We start from the raw sequence: 21,171 nt of genomic DNA, 5'->3' as shown, positions 1-21,171 counted from the left end.
CACAATACGTGTTACTGGAACACTACACAGTAAGTCATTAAACTTGCAAATGTCACGAAAGCCCCGAGATTACTAAAATTACATTATTCATAAATAATGTTATTTAATTATTTATACAAAATTCCTCGCATTAGAAGACTTTAATTGTGAAAGTAAGAACAGGAACAAGCTCTGCGTTAACATGTATTTCCGGTACGACGTCGACAGGTCCAATAGCAGTTCCTAGAACACCCACAGGGAACAGTTCCACAGTAGCGGAAGGAGTAGTCGTAGGTCTCTTGTATGCCGCTTTCTGCGTAGTGGCTGCTTGGATGAAATCGTGAATCTGATGTGGGACGTTCTGGTTAGACGTTGCTTCTTTCGGGAATTTTAAGTCTACGGACCAACACAGTGTTCATCACATTACAGCGATATTTTAACGGTGTTGACAGAGATTAATTTGTCATCATTTTTTAAGTTAGCACAAAGCTAACATCAGCGTTACCTTGCTCTAACCATGTCTGCTTCGACTGGATGCTCCCCATCGGGCCAGCACTCGGGCCTTGTCCCCAGTATGTCCATGTTTCGATGGCTAGAAGTGCTGGAGAAGGAATTTGATAAGGCTTTCGTGGATGTGGATCTGTTGCTTGGAGAAATAGATCCAGATCAAGTGGATATAACGTATGAGGGTCGGCAGAAGATGACCAGCCTCAGCTCTTGTTTCGCTCAGCTCTGTCATAAAACTCAGACTGTCTTCCAGCTCAACCATAAACTAGAGGTTAGTATTTCGTCTAAGAAGAGCGGTTAATATTAGGAAGCGGGTTTCCTGTTAATGAAATGATCACGCCGACTCCACTCAAGATTCAACAGAGTGACTAATGCCACAGAGCAGCACTGGTGTTTTCAGGGCTTCAGTCACTCCTGTGTTTTGGTGTCCTCCCTGTGCTTCTGAGGGTTTCTATCCATCTGTGGCACCGACCTGTAAACTGTGATCACATGGGTTATGGTATCCACAGCAGCCTTCGTTTGGTCATTGAAACCAACATAGGTGTTAGCATACTTCACATTCATTTGTCTTCTAGATACAGAACATGTTCTCAGGTGTCTTTGACCGCTTTATTAAATATCCTTTATAATTATGTAGCGCTAACGTTTTTTTTAAATAAATAAATGAATTTCAGCATTTTTCGATTATTACGTCATGGCCTTAAAGTGACAATGATTATCTTTTCTTTAGATGTAATCAGGATTGTGTGGTGTAATGTCTCGTTTGTTTTCTGGAGTGCCCTTCATTTTTTTCTGTAAATGTTAACATAAAACTAAAAACACTATCACTGTCATTCACTTATCCGTATTGTGTCTCTCTTATTAATATTATTATAATAATTTGTGTGTTTTTGTTTCAAGAACACGACCTGTCATTACTAATTTGACAAATCAAAAAGGCTCTCACTATAAAGACATGATTAAAAGCCTGAGACATTTTTGAACAATACAAACCTAAAGCAACAGGCTAATCCGCTCCAACACATATTATTGTTTAGGCCGTTCAAAGCTTCCGTACGTTTCCACAAAGCTGTCAGACTCGGTCTGTAAGTCGGCAGGCCCCAGGCTTCTTTTGAATGAGAGGGGCTTTAAAGACTAAGTCAGCACCTGAACTCCTTGGCATTTCCCCAGCAATGTTTGCTGTGTAATTAGGGTGTGTTGTCATGTCTAAAGAAGCTTTGCCATTTGTGAATATTGTCATTATGGGCTATATGTTTATGTTTACAATGTTTAAATAGGTGATACAGGTGCGAGTGACATCCGCATGAACCAGTGGTATTTCCTGCTTAGAGATAACCCTGCTTCTTCCAGCTTAGCTTGTTATCATGGTGATTCACCCTGCCAGCTGTTAAACTTGTTAAACAATGCATATACACTGTGCCATCCATCAATCAGATGGAGCAACCCTCTGTCCTAGACTTTGAACCTTGTTTCTAAATGTTTTCCAGTGGTGGAACAGAAGTGGATCAAGGAGGGGTCAGGACAGATGCACTGAGAAAAATGACTAAACATAACTTGTGTTTTGACAAAAATGTTGTGATTGTACAGTTTTGTTAGCTCAGCAATAGGGCTGGGTATCATCACTGATTTCTAGAATTGATTCGATTCTGATTCACAAGGTCCCGATTCGATTCGATCCACCGATTTCAATTAGATTTGAATCGGGGAAATTTTTCCTCAGAAATATTATAATTCTGATCATAATGTGCAATAATAACAGTGTGCAATACACATACACTTATTCTTCTTTTTTATACTAAGTTAATATACTGTGTTGTTTGTGTTGCGTTGTGATGTGTCATATCGTGTCGTGTTGTGTTATATGTAGTGCCGACGTAGGACAGTTTTCCAATTTCATTGTACTACTGTACTATGTATGACTGTGCAATGACAATAAAGAGTTATCTTATCTTATTTATCAGTACTGACACTTTTGAGACGTCATCAGAGGTGTAAGCATCACAGCAGATGCCTTTGTGTCAAAGTAACTGAGGATAAAACACAGAAAAACATGAAGGAGATTTTCCTGGCCTGGCTTTTTATATCAGTTAACCTTAAAAATATTCAGCAGTAGAACAAAAACGGAAGAAAACCTGCTCGTGAAGCAGAGCAAAGTCACAGAGGCATTTTGCAATTTGTCATAATTTTAAAAAGCATTTTTTAAAAGTGTGATTTTTTTTTTTTTTTTTTTTTTTTTATCGTGGTGGAAGAAAAACAGCAAAAGTAAGAGGGAATTCATGACTATGTTTAAGTGAAGCGGAATGTAAAGCTTAGTTTTGATCTTCTTTTGCTGCTGATTCAGTCAGTTTCGGTTGGAGAGTGATGAAACAGCAGCTTCAGAACCCAGCACAAAAAAAAAGGACGTAAACACAGAGCGTCGACCAGACGCAGCAGAAGCTGTGAGGTGTTGGCTTTCAGGTGAGAAAGCTGACATCTCACTGATTTTGATGCGTCAGGTCTGCGCTTTGTGTTTACATGTTTGTGCGGAATACGTTTACCTGCACTCATTTACTGTTTTAGCTGTTTGGAGGTTGTTGAAATAGTTTTGTGAGCTTTAACCTGAGATTCTGGCGTTTCGGGCAAAATACATTTATATTTAAAAAGCAATTCAGGATTTTTATGAATTGCTTTATTCAAGCCAAAATCAATTTTAATTGGAAAATTGATTATTGAAACTCACCCCTACTCAACATGCGTCTATTACAGCAGAAGGCGCAGGAAGGTCACCGCCTTTTCTGTCTGGAGTTGGCATGTTCTCCCTGTTTTTGCTACAGAATGTCTGTCCATGAATTAATGTCCTGAAGGTCAGGCAGACTTGGCTTGTGTGAAACAGTGTTTCATCTTTTCCGCCTCTTTAATTCAAGTACTAAATGACACATCTGCAGATCTTTTGATAAAGAGCTTTTAATAAACAAATACATCAGGGCTCTAGACTAACTTTTTGCCATGGTTGCACTGGTGCACCTAACTTTTTTTCTTAGGTGCACCAGTGCAAAAGGTAGCAGCAGCACAGAGTCGGTGCTGCGGGGCTTCAGCAGCACATTCAGCTACTCTAAGCAGCACCTTTATGATATGGGCATAATGTTGTCTGCTGTTGGCCACAGAGCCTTTCAGAGGTTTTTTTTTGTTTTTTTTGTTTGTTTTTTACTCGAACAGCTGGTCGCAGGGATTTTTTTAGTAGCACCATTGAGAAATTAGCCTGCATTTGCGACCAAATTGATTGCACTCTAGAGCCCTGGATATGTAATATGTTATTTTCTTTAAAGACCTTTAGAATACCACATGAATACATTGTTGTGCTAAATTTATGCGATCGTAATGTTTCCGCACAGTAACTAATAATTAATACTCATAAATTACAAAGAAAAAAAAAGTATGTACTGTAAGATTTGGGTTTTGCAAACTACGAAAACAGTGATGCTGTGATCTGAGACCCATGCCCCTTTAAACCACCTAACACATCTGCTTCCTGTGCCCCATCCCTCTGTTGTTTCCTTTCACTCTAGGCTCAGCTGGTGGACTTGCGCTCAGAGTTGACCGAAGCTAAAGCTGCACGGGTGGTGGCAGAAAGGGAGGTCCACGACTTGCTCCTGCAGCTTCATGCTCTCCAACTGCAGCTTCATGTCAAGCAAGGCCAAGCTGAGGAGTCGGATAGCATCAAAGATAAACTGGTAGGGAGAACGGCTGTAATACAGTCAATCAGCCTTTGTAATCATTTAACAATAGTAACAGAGTTACTGATTGGCTGCAGTGAGTGAAGATGACATATTTATTATACAATCATTGAGTAATACACTGTCACTGACAACCTAGTCTTCTGTTTTCAGTCTAAGACGTTAGGTACGTGTATCAGACATGCTTGCTGACATAGCATTACAGTGTACAGCTTAGTGATGCGCCTGTAATTTAAAAAGTCAATGTCATTCTTGTACTCGGACCAAGACACGTATGTTCCTTTGAGGTAACATTACAATTTCAAGAGAAATTTCATTCCTGTTTACTCCTTTCGTCTTTCTACTCCAGGTCTTCTTACTGTTTTTCTGTCTTTCTAATGTCTTAATCAACAATAACACTTCCCGGCAAGCAGAATAACAACACTGTAAGCATACTGTAGTAGTTTCAGTGCTGTGGACAGGTGCCAAGTTCTGCTGGAAAACAGAAATAAACATCTCCGTTAGGGGTGTGTATTGGCAAGAATCTAGCGATACAATATGTATCACAATACAGGGGAGACCATACGATAGATTGCGATACTAAAAGCCAGACACTATTTATGTTTATTAAGACTGAATTTAAGTGTAGGAAAATTCACAGTAAACAGTCCAAACTGTTAAATGCTTGGCATGAGCTATCTCAACTAAAATAGAGGGATACATTTCACTGGAGGAAACAAAACACTCTCTCTTTAAGTTCAAAATGAATGGAGAAAAATTAACATCTGCCTTATCAGAAGCCATGTCAAATAAACAAACAAAACAGCTTTACTGATATATCGACTATTTCTTTAACATGAAAAAAGTAAACAATGAAATGTTGATGTACTTATTGAGTACTTTTAAAATACTAATCCAAAAAATGCTCTCTGCAGCATCAAAACGAAGCACTTTTTTATGTTACCTTAACACAAACAAATATAAATCAAAAATGAAATTGCATGAAGAATTCATCTGAGTAAACACTGACAATATAAAGTGCTATTAAAATGAAGTGCTAATAAAAGAAAGTACAGCTCTGCAGTGTCCATCAATAGAACACTTTTTGTGCAACCTGAAAAGGGGAATTTGTTCACCTGTGTGACTGACGGTTCCACTGATCAGTTTTGTGATGTGCTGTAACAGTGGCCTACCATTCAGTGGCTCTCGAAGTCCAAGGGTCGCATGTCAAAGAAACTGTCTGTGCTGAGCTGAGACAGTCCAGCACTGTCGCTTTGCCTTCTTGATACAACTTTGGCAGAGTATGTCCGTGAAGTGTTGTCGGGAGGGAACAGTGCAACAGGGCTCCAGTGTTTTAATCATATTACAAAATTATTTATTCTCCACAGCACTCAGAGGGCGCATGTCTTTGCAAATAAAAACAAGTACGGACTGCGCTATCTTTTTTTGTTGCACGAGTTGAAGTTGCTGGTAGTTTCGAAAAGTTAACTTCTTTAATTGTCCGTTAAACACCTCATTTCATTTTAAAATTAGAATTTGACCCTACGTCGCTATTGTGTCTAGACACATGTACTTGTAAATTTGTTGTGTTACCCGAGTATTTGACTCTGGCGGTGAAGATTTTACAGACTGCATAGCTCTTGTCATAGTCTTTACTGCCTTCTTTTGTTCTGAATCCAAAATAAGTCCACACATGTGCTTTCAAAGCTGATGGAGGTCTCTTAGATGACTTGAGCCTGCTAACAGTTGTCTTTGGGCTCTGAGACAACTAACGTCTGCTAAGTGACGCTAGACTATAACACCCCTCAACAAGAATCAGTTATCACAGAGGCTAACGTTAGCCAGCTGAGAGATATAATCTCTCCAGCCTGTCCTGGGTCTGCCCCAGGGCCTCCTCCTGCTGGGACATGCCAAGACTAGAATTATTAACTCCCCTGCGAAAATTTGGCATTTTAAAAACTATTTCCCAAGTGACACTAAAGAGAGCAAAAATGGTGTCATGGTGCAAAACTAATTGTACAGAAATAGAATATGCTCTAGATCTAAAGGGTGCAATGTAGACAAAACATGTGTGTAATAAAACCTGAGTAAGTAAATTTGTTACTGCAGCATGTTAACTGAGCAGTAAGCGGATTGAAGGGGTGTTGTTAAGTAATCCAACATAGCAGGGGAAAGAAACTGTCCTTGTGGCGTGAGGTGTTGGTTGTGATTGACCACAGCATCCTGCAGCAATCTTCTTTGCCTGATTCAGTGTCCTGGAGGGTGTACAGGATTGCAGCCAGTCACCTCTTCAGTGCAGCGGATGATACGCTGCAGTCTGCCTTTGTGCTTGGTAGTGGCAGTAGCGTACCAGATGGTGATGGAGGAAGTGAGGATAGATTAAATGATGGAGGAGTAAAACTGCATCATCATTGACTTTGGCAGCTTGTATTTTTTTCCACCGATGCAGGAAGTACATCCTCTGCTGTGCCTTCTTGGTTAGTGAGCTGATGTTTAGCTCAAACTTTAGGTCCTGGGAGGTGATGGTTCCAAGGAAATTGTCATCTCCCTCCTATAGGCAGATTCATCTCCACCCGAGATGAGCCCGATGAGTTTGTCATTTGCAAACTTAAGGAGTTTGACAGATTGGCAATAAGAGGTTCAAATGTTGGTGTACAGGGAGAAGAGCCGAGGAAAAAGTACAGAGCCCTGAGGAGAACAGGTGCTGATGCGTTGAAAGTGAGACATGCCTGCCTAGACAGTAATTCGGTGATCCTTCTGCAGGTGTAAGCGGAAAATTTGGCTGTGAGAGTTGTCTTGTAGTAGAGCTGGGAGGACGGCATTAAAAGTGGAACTCAAGTCCACAAACTAGCCTGATATAGGTTCCTGCAGAGTCCAGATGCTGGAGGATGAAGTGCAGTGCCATGTTAACTGCATTGACTACGGACCTATTGACTCTTTAGGCAAACTGCAGGGATCCAGGAGATGGGATAGTACCAGATGCTCAAATGTCTAAATGACTACAGAGGGCAGAGCAGTCGGACTGTTTCTAATAACACTTTTCCACTTTAACTGAGCACTCAAAGTGCTCTATACGACTTGCCTCATTTGACCGTTCATATAAACACTTTGTTCTATGTTTTTTTCTAAGTACTTTTTATGGATGCACCGGCAAGCAACTTGGGGTTAGTATCTTGCCCAAGGGTATTTGGCGTGCAGGCTGGAGCAGCCATGTTGCTTAGTCTTAAAAGTAATATGCACCATGTTTGGAGGTCAAAAGGCACTGCCGCAAAAACACCATAGCCAGAGTGAAGTTTGGAGGTGGAAACATCATGATGTAGGGCTGTTTATCAGCATAAAACACTGGCACGCTTCATATAATTGAAGGAAGGATGAGTGGAAAAATGTAGACATTCCTGATTGAAAAAATCTGCTGCCATCTAAGGGTGGAGGCAAGTCAATGATCCAAAACACACCCCAAAGGAAACTGTCAAGTGGTTTCAGTGAAAGAAAATAAATCTGTTAGAATGGTCCGGTCCAATCAGCTGACCTGAATCCAACTGAAAATCTATAAGGAAAAAAAACCTAAAGCTCAGAGTTAATGGAAGTGGCCCACGGAGCCAAAATCACAGAAATGCAATTTCTCCATACGGGAGGTGTCTTGAAGCTGTCACCAACAAAGCTTTTTGGACCAAGTATTAAATACATTTCAGTAAGTGTGTTCAATACTATTTCCCTCTGTCATTTCTCATTATTACACATAATGTCATTTATGGTTTGATTTCTTTGCATATGATGACTGGATGGGTTTTTACCAACATCTGGTGAGAGTTTCATGTCAGTGGGACCATCAAAAATATCTTAACTTATAAAATTGTTCAATACTTATTTTAGCCCCTTTATGTTAAAAAAATTTACACAAAGTATAAATGGTTTAGGACTGTAGTTGGAGAAATGCAGGGCTGAAGGGGTCACAGATCGGATGTTGACCTGGTTCAGAGCAAGGTTATTATAGTCAATTAAAAACTAAAACTAGATGTAAAAGAAACATTATATTTAACTTAAATAAAAACTGCACATGCCCCCCATACAGTAATTAAACAGATTAAAACTAACCTGTGAGAAATGCATATCCTTAAGTTTATACATCTACTATTTACTGAAGCCTTTTCAGAAATGATCTCAGGCAGGCTGGCTGGAGAAAATGCTGATAAATTATACAAGAATTAGACTAAAAATAAAACAGATTTTAAGGAGGGATGAATCTAAATTTCTGGTTGAAATTGTACAAGGTTGGTGTCTGCTGCTGTATATCTGATGCTTTGTAACCTTTCTAATGCTTTTTGTACCAATTTCTCTAATCAAAGACTTTTTTCTTTTCTTTTTCTGTATATTTTCCTTTAAAGCCTACACCAATCTTAGAAGAGCTGGTAAGTCGGTGTAATGGTGTCTTTCCCAGAAAATGTAGCTACATGCCTCATTTCAACCATTTACACTTAATAAATAAATAAATAAATAAATAAATATATATATATATATATATATATATATATATATATACACACATACACACACACACACACACACACTGTACTCTTTACATGCATCATGTGCCCAAGGATACTTCAAAATGCAAATGCAGTTGTTGGGCTTGACTTTCGAAAATTAAAGTCAAAGAAGTGGTGTGACTGCGCCGTTTTCAACATTTGTTTATGAGGAAGTTCAGTGTCCATTTGCAGAGTGTGGGAATCAGGGTCAGAGACAATGCTTAAAATAACTGCTGACAATGCAATCAAAGTGGCTCGAGTTAAACTGTTCTTAACTACCAATGAAAAATGCAAGCTTTTGTTGATTTACATATGATAGGGTGTTAACTAAATCAGAGTTAGCCAAAGAACCAAAGCCTGCAATCAGTGATCAACTGTGAGTTTCAAAGCTGTAAGCAAACTACTTTCTGTGTAGGTGCCCTTCTAGCTAGGAGATGTGTTAAATACTCAAGTCAATAAGCAGCATTGTTATCTAGTGGCATAGTAACAATAGTGGCTGTATTAAGACAGGTGGGAACACATTCTTGTGAAAGTTGCTTGTATAAAGTAAAAACATCAACTAGCCGATTGGCACACTTTTAGTACACAGACAGGGACGTTATCAGGCCTGCAGCTTGACCTTTAGTCACTTTCACAGTAGGATTTGTCTCACATCCATTGTAGAAATCACAGACTGTCATGATTGATCATAGACACTCATGGGTAAACACCTAAAGTGGTATGTCCCTGTGGTATTCCCACCCACCAAGCCCCAAGAACAGCTGGTGTGTTGAATGCGTTGGAGGTGCGAGCAGCTGACCTGAGGAGATGGAGGATCATGGCTACGCTGGAAACCTGGACCCTCCATGTCCAATTACTACGACTACCTGAAATAAACTCTGAAGTTCTTCTAAAAGATGTGAAAGCAGCATTATGGACAATTCCTAATGCGACGGTTATTGAAAGCAGCTGGCTGATCTACACCGCAGCAGCAGTGATCACTGAAATGCTTGGCTACATGATGAACAACCACAAGGAGCAGTATTCTTCACTGAGAAAGGCAAGCTCAAGGCAGCACAAAGGAAACTTGGCAACTATTGGAACTGCAAAAAGGGGTACCTAAGAAATGCTGCAAGTTGTCCTGAGGCCTTAGAAACTGTCAAGCAAAGACTCAGAGCCTTGGGCAGCTGCTTGGCGAGGTAACCCAGAGATAGAAGCCAGGAGAATAAACCAGTTCAAAACTGTTCAGTTTAAAGCCCCTTTTCTATTAGTACCTACTAATTGACTTGCCACAGATCACCACGAGCTAACTTGGATCACCTGGTTTTCCATTACAACCCAGTGTGCGTGCTTGTCGTCATAGCAACGCATCTGGGCGTGGACAACAAAGGTGGACATCGAGGCAAGAACATACCTGCTGCTCAGTGTGTGGCTTTTCATCAGACTTGGGGACCACGGCATTGTTTTTTTTTGTTTTTTTTATAGCCATTTCCCCCCTTGCCAGGTTTCAAAAATGGTGGTTTTAATTTTTGTGATCAAGATACTTTCATGACTCATTGAGTGATGCTGCTGACCAACCAATCAGTGGCATGCAGTGTGACAATGATAACATTGTAGTACCTACTTAGAAAGTACCTGGTACCAGGTACTGTAACCTAATGGAAAACCCAAAAAGCCATGGCAAACGGTGCCGAGTCGAGAGGCGTGGGAGATGAAGGTTTTGCCTCACGTTCTAATTTTAAATACCCTATGAGACACAAGTAATCCTGCAGTCTAAGAGTGAAGTGCTGTAATGGGGTCATGTGGTACTATCAGGTTAGTACTATAAGATGGGGCCTGATTATTCAAGATCTTTAATGTGATGAGAAGGATTTTAAATTTGATCCTGGATTGAAGAAAAGCCAGTGTAAGAGAAATATGCTGTCTGTCTAGTACCTGTCAGTACTCTTGCTGCAGCATTTTAGATGAGCTGAAAGCTTTCCAGCGAGTTTTTAAGACATCCTGATAGGAATGGGTATCGTTTAGGTTTTATCCGATACCGGTGCCAAACCGGTACTTTTGAAATGGTGCCGGTGCTTAAACGGTGCTCGAACCGGTGCTTAAAGAATGGAGAACACAAACTTTGTCCAAAAACCTCTCATGTTTAGCTGTTTTCCACTTTTTCTTTGGTCATTTTAGCCTTTTTGGCCAGGGTGAAGGGAGTATCTGCCATCAAACAAGAAGACAGCCGCATGTAACTACAACGCTGTTTGCTAGTTCACCTTACGTGCATTAATTTATTAATGTGGTTAACTACTAAACGTAAATTACACACGAACAACATTAAGCTACTCACGCAGAGAAGAACGGCTGCTGCTGCCATCATCATCCGTCATCATTTCTGCTGCACCGGCAGGGCTAGCGGCCTGGACTCTCCTCTTCGGGTTTTTGGGGGATGTTGCTCCGGGTCCGATAACAGGCACCACACCCGCAGTAGATGTGCTCGGTGTGAGGTCTCGCAGCAAGCTATCAAATACGGTGCATTTCTCAGCTTTTAAAAAAACGCTATGCATCGCCAAGTTCGTTGTCAGCTTCGAGGTGTTACCTCCTTTGCACAGTATCACCTTAAAGCACTTGTTGCAGGCTGCTTAGTTTGCATCTTTTGCTGTGAAGTACAGCCAGACTTTTGACCACTTCGCCTTGGGCATTTTTAATCTGTAGCTCTGCTCTAAAAGAACATATGTACCTGGGCCCACCTACTATCCTTGGAAAGGTAAAATGGTTGGCTAGAATCCAAAGTGTATGATATCTCAGGAAAAAAAACAAAACACCGAAATAAAGCACCGCTTTTTGGTCTGGTTACTACCGTTTATGTCAGAACCGGATACCGGTACCCATCCCTACATCCTGATAATAATGAATTATAGTTGTCCATGAACTAGTTTTTCAGTGTCACTCTGAGACAGTATGTTTTTAATTAATATTGCACAAATGGAATGGTAAATGAACTGTTTTTATATAGCCTTTTTCTTTTTTCTGCTTTCTATCTAACATTTGCACACAATAATACTCTGATGGAGTCTAATATCAATACTTATTTTCCACCCTAATTTACGAATAAATTCTTTACAAATCCTACCATGTGGATTCATGGATTTTTTTTTTTCACATTCTGTCTCTCACAGTTGAAGTGTACCTCTGGTGCAAATTACTGACCTCTGTCATCATTTTAAGTGGGGGAACTTGCACAATCGGTGGCTGACTAAATACTTTTTTGCCCCACTGTAACTGTGCTCCATGAGCATCTAGCAAACTAACAAATGAGTCAGCTGCTAATGGACCAAACAAACCCAGAATGGCTAACTGAAAACGGGCCAATCCCGTTCAACTGCTGGTCAGTAACCTGCCTCAGCACCACATGGAGCAGGGAAAAGAAAGGACAGATGGGCAAAACACCAGCTCCTGGTAGATAGACTGTAAGACCAGACTGACCAACCTGTGCACTGCCTGGATTGACTACAAGAAAGCCTACTACTCAGTGCCTCACACATGGGTCCTGGAATGCCTACAATTGTGCAAGATCAATAGGACTCTAAGAGCCTTTGTCAGGAACTCAATGGGGATGTGGCGAACAACACTAGAGGCCAACTTCAAGCCAATCGCAAAAGTCATTATCAAGTACAAGATTAAACAAGAAGATGCTCTGTCACTACTGCTGTTCTGCATAGGCCTGAACTCCCTTAGCCAGACCAGACAAACTACGGAATGGAGCAATTGTCAGCCACCTCCTCTACATGGAAGTGTGTGCCAGGAGTGAACGAGACATCGATTCACTGAGCCACATCACTAGAATCTACAGCATCATCAGAGTGTTATTCGAACTGGAGAAGTGTAGTCGGATGGCAACAAAGAGAGGGAAGGTAGTCAGAACTGAGGGAATTCCACTACCAGAAGGCAACATCGCAGACATCGAGGACAGCTACAAGTGCCTGGGAATTCCACAGACAAATGGGAGGCTGCTAGGAAAGCTGCAGTCATCAAATACATGCAGAGAGTACAAGATCAAGATCCAGGCAGTCAGCACCTGCCAGTCGTCAGATACCCTGCTGGGATAATCAGCTGGCCTGAGAGAGAGAGAGAAGCCACTGACATCAAGACAAGAAAGCGTCTTATCATGCGTTAGTGAGCGTTAGTGACCTAGACTTGGAGGATGCCTTACCCCAAGTCCAGCACCCTGAGACTGTATACTAAGCGGATGGAAGGTGGCTGAGGACTAGTGAGTGCCAGAACCAATGTCCAGGATGAAAACACAAAGGTCCATGAGTTCATCAGCAAGCCACAACTGATAGTGTGGCTCCTCCATGGTATGTACCACTGGCGGATATAAGAAGTGGATAATATTGAGAAATCCTGCCAGACATAGTAGTGGTGGATAAGCAGGGGAAGTGGGCTGTAGTGATAGATACCAAGTGATAACTGGAGAACTCATTGCAGTGAGCCCCAAACTGGGCAAGCAGGTCCAGCACATGCCAGGAATAAAAATCCAAAAGAGCGCAGCCTGCATTGTGCCTGAACTGGAAGGTAACAGAGGACAGTAGTTGTCAATGAGCAACAGGTTTGAAAACCTCAACAATAAGGCAATCTCTTATCAAACACTGTGCTATACTCCCTCAAGTCCAAAGTTTGATATAGATTCAATTTACAATTGTTGAAAAATGCCACATTAAGAGTCTTCTATTTATTAGTGAGATTGGGATCAGCCTGTCAGCTGTGGTTTATCCCCGTGTACCTAGTTTTCTCATGGTTATTTTTCTGCAAATTACATAAAATTACATAGACTAATGTGAATGTAAATCAGAGTTTAACCTCCTCATATAACATTTGTAATTAATCATGATTAATTTTTGCAAATTTAACATTACATTTTCATAATATTCATTTTAAAAAAAATAGGTTAATATTTTGTACTTACAATGTATGTGTTTGTTCTAGGAACAGGAGCTCGAGGCCAGTAAGAAGGAGAAATTAGCAGAGGCAAAAATGGAGGCAGAAACCAGACTATATAAGAAAGAAAACGAGGCCCTTCGCAGGCACATGGCAGTACTGCAGGCCGAAGTCTACGGCGCCAGACTGGCTGCTAAATACTTGGACAAGGAACTGGCTGGCAGGTAAGACGTTAAAGTTCAAACTATTTTTAGTGCAAAGTTTAGGTTTGCTAAGACTATTATGGTAACTTCTAATAATAATAATAATGATAATAATGATGATGATGATTCTAATAAGCAATTAGTATAATAATTAGGAAGTCATGCACATGAAGGCACGTGGCACAGACTACATGCAGTGGAAGTGACGACTAATGTGAGAAGAGTGAAATGATGGGGTTTAGTGTAGTCTGTAATCATGTTGAGAACATGATAATGGTGACAGTTTTGTTGAGATTAAAATATCAGTTTGGACCTGTGCAAGAGGAAAGCACACACTATAACATGTATACACAAGTATAATAAACAAATACAAGAAATTATTATACGTATGTCTATCAGTCTTTGTACCTATGTTGCTGAAAACCAAAGTGAAGTATCTAGTGTAAAATAAATTTGAATGAGAAATGGTCTCTTCTGGGGGACCTTGTTTCAGTAGCACAGTAATCACTTCTCATTAGTAGGCAACATCAAAGGGTAGATGAGTATTGCTCTCTGTTTATCCCCGTTAATGGGCTACATACGACAGGCCTTTAAGGTGGCAGTACTTACACCATTTGCCGAGCCAATCTTCAACTCCCATTCACCAAAAATCCTTTAAAGAGTAATTGTAAAACAGCTAACTAATCATCTGCAGAGGATTAGTTTATTTAAAGTCTAGGAATTAAGGCACTCCGCTGCGGTGGTTTGAATCATATCTTTCTATTAAGTCAATTTGTTCGTGTAAATGGGGACAGAAAGCTTAACTATAAAGTTTACATTTGATATGCCTCCCTTAGGCAGTATTGTTGAAAGGCAGAGCCTTTATTGGAAGAATATTTTAAAGACATAAAGACCTGAATGAATTTCCTGCTTCTAATTTCAGATAAAACTGAGATTTTGTACTTGACCCCAAAAAAACTTAAAAACATGGTGTCTAAACCAATAATAAGAGGCAGCTCCTTAAGTTTCCCGGCCCGTCTTCTGTGGAACCAGCTCCAAGATTTGGGGCACAGACACTCTCTTCTTCACTTTTAAAATTAGGCTTCTAACTTTCCTCGTTGATAAAGCTAATTAGGGTTAGGGCTGGATCAGGTGACCCTGAATCTTCCCTTAAGCTGGGCTTACACTGTGCGATTTTTTTTCAGTCGCGTTATTCAGCTTCTGCTCAAACTGCACGATTGACTCGCAGGGGTTAGAAGTTGGTAGGTCACGATGCAGGTCTCACACTATACGGCCCGATGCTCTGATGCGACCTGAGTGCTCACACTGTGCGTCCATAAAATGAAGGTTATAACAGAAATTCTGTCGCTCACTCTCCCTCTCTTTCTTTCACTCACACACACACACACCACCATCAACTTTGCTAAATTGCTAATGAAAAAAATTAATCAGGCAGCTGTGATTAAGCAGCAGTGTAGATCCGACTATTTTCACGGTTGTTGTGGTCGTGATAATTTTGTGAGGCCACATCGAAAAGGCTCGGATGAGCTTTCCAAAGTTCTACAAGTTGTGCCTCCATCGCTTGTGTCCAGATCACACACTGCACTGCCGTGATGCGCCGTCTTTACACTGACATTTGTGTTTGCGCGTCCGCAGTGTGAGAAGCTGCAGTGACACACTCACGACGGTCGCGATTGATGATCGGGAGCTGGTCGTGAGGAGTTAATCGCTTCCCGTTACCCCACGTATACTACACGATGCAGGCCAAAATCGGGCCGATCGCCAAAACGGTCGCACGACTCAAAATTGGCTCAAAAATCGCACAGTGTAAGCCCAGCATTAGTTATGCTGCAATACGTCTAGGCAGCTTGAGGCTTTCCATTGTGCACTGAGTGCTTCTTCTTTAGTTACCAATCTCACTCATTGTTCTTACTCACCACTCTGTGTTTAATCACTTGTCAATATTAATCTCTAGTTCTTTTCCACGGTGTGTTTTTTTTGTTTTGTTTTGTTTTTTTAATTTTATTTGGTCCTGTTTTCTTTCTCTCAACCCCAACCAGCAAGCTGCCCGTCCCAGCAAGAGCCTAGTTCTGCCAGAAATGTCACCCTGTTCAAAGGGCGTTTTTCCTTCCCACTCTCACCAAGCACTTGCTCAGAGGGGAACATTTGATTGTTGGGGGTTTCTCTGTGTGTATTGTTGTAGGATCTTTACCTTACAATATAAAGTGCCTTGAGGCGACTGCTGTTGTAATTTGGCGCTATATAAATAATATTGAATTGAAATGTGTGATCCATGCATTATACTTACCTATGACCAGTGATGTCACAGATGTCAAATGTTTTACATATTTCAGTAAGATATTAAATGGCACATACAGACAGTAATTAGATCTTTGCTTGGTTTGTCTTTCAGGGTGCAGCAGATACAGTTACTGGGTCGTGACATGAAAGGGCCAGCACATGACAAGCTCTGGAATCAACTGGAGGCAGAAATTCACCTTCACCGCCATAAAACTGTGATCCGAGCATGTAGAGGTCGAAGTGACCCAAAGAGACCTCTTCCCTCTCCTGTGGGACATGTGAGTGTAAAACTACAAAGTAGTGAAAGCTGTTGGTACCTTTAGTTCTGCGTCCAAAAGTTGTTTTTGTGTGTAATTACAGGATCCAGACATGCTGAAGAAAACCCAGGGAGTTGGCCCTATCCGAAAGGTTGTGCTGGTCAAAGAGGATCATGAGGGTCTAGGAATTTCCATTACAGTAAGAAGTCTCAGTATTTTATCTTTTTAATCAGCAGCTGGCCATGTTTGGATCAAACCTTACTTAAGTAAAATGGTAAATGGTAAATGGCCTGTATTTGTATAGCGCTTTATCGTATCGAGTATCGAGGTTCTGTTCTCTGTTCACTCCCCATCTGAAGCTAGGGGGTTTTCATCTACTAAGATGATGCGGTCAAAGCATATTTCGGTCATCAGTGGTAATGAGCAGGACCATCTCCTCCAATTTCTTGGGGGTGACATTTACTTGCACCTTGCATTCTCTTTGTCTTTAAGAAGCACTATCATCCTTGTTTAAGCTTCAGTTGGTTAGATGTCCACTTTGTCTAAGGCTGTTTCAATAAGTATGTATGTCCAAACTTTCCAACTGGAGTCGGACATGGACCCACTTTCTACTTACTTTTTGAGTAAGCAATGAAGCCTCAATGAGAGTGCAAGTATCTGTGGGTTCACTGAACACAGGTAACAGTGGTGGATTATTCACAATGTCTGTGACCTCAGCCAAAAATGTTCTCAGCAACTCACACTTGACTTTGGAAGATCCCATCCAAAGAGGCATTGAGTCCAGTGCAAAGTGGCCCTGGGGCCAGATGACGAGCCACTCAGTCCACCCCAATGGATAAAAGAAGACCAAGAGACCAGTGTACCCTGCCCTGAGATAGGGCTACCGAGGACCCATCCTGTAGCTAGTCACGGAGAGGGATACCATCTGGTAGCCAGGCCTTAGCCCATAGGACCTAGCGCGGTAGGGGTTTGGTGCAATGTGTGTCGAGCAGCACTCAGGGGCAGAGGCCGTGGTTGTCTAATCCCCAGCTAACAAGGCTGGCTACTTAAATGGAATGTGACCTCTCTGGTGAGGAAGGAGTCTAAGCTAGTGTGTGAGGTTGAGAAAAATCAGCTAGATATAGACAAGCTAACCTCAACGCACGGCTTGGGTTCTGGTGGGTGGCGGCAGGCAGGGGTGGGTTCTTGTAATCACGCGCTTGCTGCCAGTACGTTGGGGTTTTTCTGGTGGACAATAGGGATGCTTCACTGTGCCTTTGGGTTGGGGAACGGGTCCTAAATGTCATTTGCTTTTATGCAGTGAATGATAGCCGTCTTGGTGTCATTGAGTGGGTGCTTCATCCGGTGACTTCCTACTGGGAGACTTCAACACTCATGTGGGCAATGACAGTGAGATCTGGTATGTTTGGGAGGAACAGCCTGGGTGATCTGAAACGACCAGTTCTTTGTTACTGGATTTCTGTGCAAATCACTGTTTGTCCATAATGAAGACGATAAGTGCATGTGGCACCAGGACACCCTAGGTCGATGATCGATTTTGTACCATCAGATCTGCTGCCGGGTGTTCTGGACACTGATAAAGAGGGGGCGGAGCTGTCAGCTGATCACCATGTAGTGGTGAGTTGGGTCAGGTGGAGAGGGAGGATGGTGGACAGACCTGCCGCACCAAAACGTGAGCTGGGAATGTGCGGCGTAGGCCCCGGTCTGGGAGATCTTCAACTCTCACCTCCGGAGGTTTGACTTCCCACTGTCACCAAGTGCTTGTTCAGATGGTTGTTTGATTATTGTAGGATGAAGGTTACAATATAAAGAGCATTGAGGTGATTTCTGTTGTGATTTGGCAGTATATAAATAAATGAAATTTAATTGAAATACACCTTTGTAGTGAGCAATGTGTCATATCATTAACAAGTTGTTGTGTAACAGCCAGAGTTCAAAGAGCCAATTGCGTGATATCGCTTTTAGAAATGGAAGCGCCATTAGAACACAGTCTGATAGTGCTGTTCATCTGTGTCATTATGACATAGTGCATTAAAGCTGCTTTCAACTCATTTCATTCCTTCGGCCTCACTTTCTCAGGGTGGGAAGGAGCACGGCGTTCCCATTTTAATTTCAGAGATCCATCCCAGTCAGCCCGCAGACAGATGTGGAGGGCTGCATGTTGGAGATGCCATCCTTGCTGTCAACAGCATCAATTTGCGAGATGCCAAACATAAGGAAGCTGTCACCATTCTCTCTCAGCAGGTAACACTGGCACGCACATACACGTGCTCCCTGCATATCGCTGTTTGTGGTTAATTCTTTGTGTCTGTGTCAGCGAGGACAGATAGAGTTCGAGGTCGTGTATGTGGCTCCTGAAGTGGACAGCGATGATGAGAATGTGGAGTACGAGGATGACAGCGGCCATCGCTACAGACTCTACCTAGATGAACTGGATGACAGCATCACAGCACCACCTAGCAACCGTTCAGCATCACTTCAAGGTACGAAGAAATCTGCAGATCAATGAAAGAGCTTTTAACAGACTTTGTCCATATGTGAAGGTGTGCACTGTTTATACCTTCACCTTTGTAGAAGCGGGTGCATGTTGGAAAATTGGATTTTGCGGGTTTTCTGTTTTTCAGAAAAATCATCGTTGTTGTTTTAGTTTCTTTTGTTTTATATATAAAAATTCTGATAACACATTTCCACTTGACTTGTAGTCCCCCTTCAGCTACGATATGGGATGTAACTGCACAGAGAGCCAGACACATAATACACATAAACACATACTACACATAATACATACAAATTGAAACAGCCCTATATTAAAAAAAACAACATAGAATGAGCTAAAAAGCAACATCTCACAAGGTGTCAAAGGCCAGGGTGAAGAGATGAGTTTTCTGAAGTGGTTTGGAAACAGGATAGAGAACAGGAGAAGATCTGCTGCTGGTTGTCCAGGTTGCTTTTAATTGACGATGAGGATGAGTTTGCTTATTGTCTCTGTGTCCATCCTTTAGCACTGGAGAAGTTATCACTGAGCAATGGAGCAGAGTCTGGAGATACTGGGATGTCCAGTGAGACACCTTCAGGGGAAACTCCTTCAAAGCCACCAGAAACTGACTGCTCTTCCTAGAAGCTGCTGGAATGTGGAAAGGAAAAGAACTGAAATGAAATTCAGTGACAATCCTGTGAAAAGGGGAACATCTGTTTTCCCTTTTCTCCTTGGAGTGATGTAATTTTCTGGTCATGCAACAATGATTTTTGGGTTTTAAAGTCCATATTCTTAAAGTGGAGGTATGTGCAGAAGGGAGTGATGCTGGACTCTGATAAACTTGGTGATATACAGGATAATAATGCAGGTGATGGATGTCACCAAGTTATCGTGGAGGTGTTTAGTGGAGACACTTGTTTTGCTTTACTTTGTATAGTTACTCCTCAAAGAATCTGTTACCAAACTTCTCAGATCTAATCCGTTCATGTTCATCCAAATGAGATGTTAAAGAATAATTTTATATATGATTATCCCACCCGAATATTTTAACACGACTATGTTACAAAAATAACACTTTGTAATTGAATACAATTCTTTGGGTTCCCTGTTGATTTGTCTATCGCTGTTCATTATATTTCATTATTGCTTCTGTTGTGCCACATGTACTTTATGAGGTGTTCCTCACAATGTAATAAAATACAACAAACTTGCAAACTGTTTTTATCTCCGCCCCTGACCAACAGGCCTCACCACTGTGCAGAGATATTTAGTTCAATACATTCTTCTTATTTCTTACTACTGTTAATATTATTATTATGGCCCAAAGAAACAGAAGTAAGTTAATCCCACCCCCATGAACAACACTGTCTAAACACTCTCAATGCTATGTTATGCATTCAGGTCAGTCTTTTTTATTTTATTTTATTGTCTTGGTTCCAGTCTTGTTTTTATCTTTGACATAATTGAAAGCATTCAAAAAAAGTCCAAAACATATTTTCCCATCTCGCGTTAGCAGGCTTACAAAACGTGTGCAAAAGACAAATCAAATACAATCAGTGTACACAAAATAATAATATATTAAGCGTTCTTCAGCAGTAAAGACTCAAACAACTGTAAACGTGAAAACCGCAGACATCACAAAAATGTTTGATCATTCATACTTAAAATAGTAAAAGATAAATGAGTATATTTATCCGTATTTATAAAGGGGAAACTGCTGCTGCAGACTCCCTGAGCTCTGTAGGTAAGGCTCTCTGCTACAGTGCAGGCTCGCATCAAAAGCACTGAATGATCCCTGTTCTTATAGAGATGTTATCAAATGAGGAGGATGGTGAGTCGTAATAAAATGCAACACTTGCCAATAAGATGAGTGATCAATGTTGCAGAAAATGTATAAAAATGATTTTATTGCTGCAGCTGTACTTCAAATGTTGAAACTTCAGAATCATGTAAACATTAAATATTACTGTTCCATGACCTAAAACAAAAAACCATAATTTTCTTGATTAAATGGACGCTGTCAGTGTGTGTTCTGTGTTCCAGGAATCTGTTTAAAACAGACTGAGCAGTAGAGAAGAATTGTTTATTTAAATACTCCTATACATTTTCTTCCCATGACAATGCGGTGCAGTGTTTGCACTTCATTCGGTGGTTTTTATTGAGGTACAGCTCAACTACTTGCATATATAGGATGCATTCCCCCAGTAGAACCATTCTGTAAATAATAGAATCAGAGGAAAGATGGTGGAAAAGCCCTTAATACTTCACTCGTTCACCCAAGAACCAGTTTATCTGACATTTACACTCCAGTGGATGCATCATAGAGCAGCGTGGGGTTAGTATGTAACA

General features: G+C 41.2%; 1 protein-coding gene across 2 annotated transcripts; it reads left to right on the top strand.

Moving 5' to 3' along the window:
• Nucleotides 1-253: 253 nt before the first annotated feature.
• gopc (golgi-associated PDZ and coiled-coil motif containing) lies at nt 254-20,037 on the top strand. Of its 2 annotated transcripts, none has more exons than XM_085381701.1 (8): nt 254-757; nt 4,032-4,196; nt 13,661-13,830; nt 16,202-16,367; nt 16,450-16,545; nt 18,426-18,590; nt 18,664-18,829; nt 19,349-20,037. In XM_085381701.1, the coding sequence occupies exons 1-8, from the start codon at nt 497-499 to the stop codon at nt 19,462-19,464; spliced, it is 1,305 nt and encodes a 434-aa protein (XP_085237827.1). In that variant the 5' UTR covers nt 254-496; the 3' UTR covers nt 19,465-20,037. The 2 variants fall into 2 exon arrangements, with proteins under 2 accessions (XP_085237827.1, XP_085237826.1); XM_085381700.1 differs by having other exon boundaries at nt 256-757; nt 13,655-13,830.
• The last annotated feature ends 1,134 nt before the right edge of the window (nt 20,038-21,171 follow it).

The sequence above is a fragment of the Rhamphochromis longiceps genome, linkage group LG15 (genome assembly GCF_057381845.1).
Source record: "Rhamphochromis longiceps isolate RC_006_pf linkage group LG15, R_longiceps_female_GT1.1, whole genome shotgun sequence".
Lineage (NCBI taxonomy): Eukaryota > Metazoa > Chordata > Actinopteri > Cichliformes > Cichlidae > Rhamphochromis > Rhamphochromis longiceps.
The sequence above is the reverse complement of the archived record's forward strand: the minus strand, read 5'-3'. Positions and strand labels throughout refer to the sequence as shown.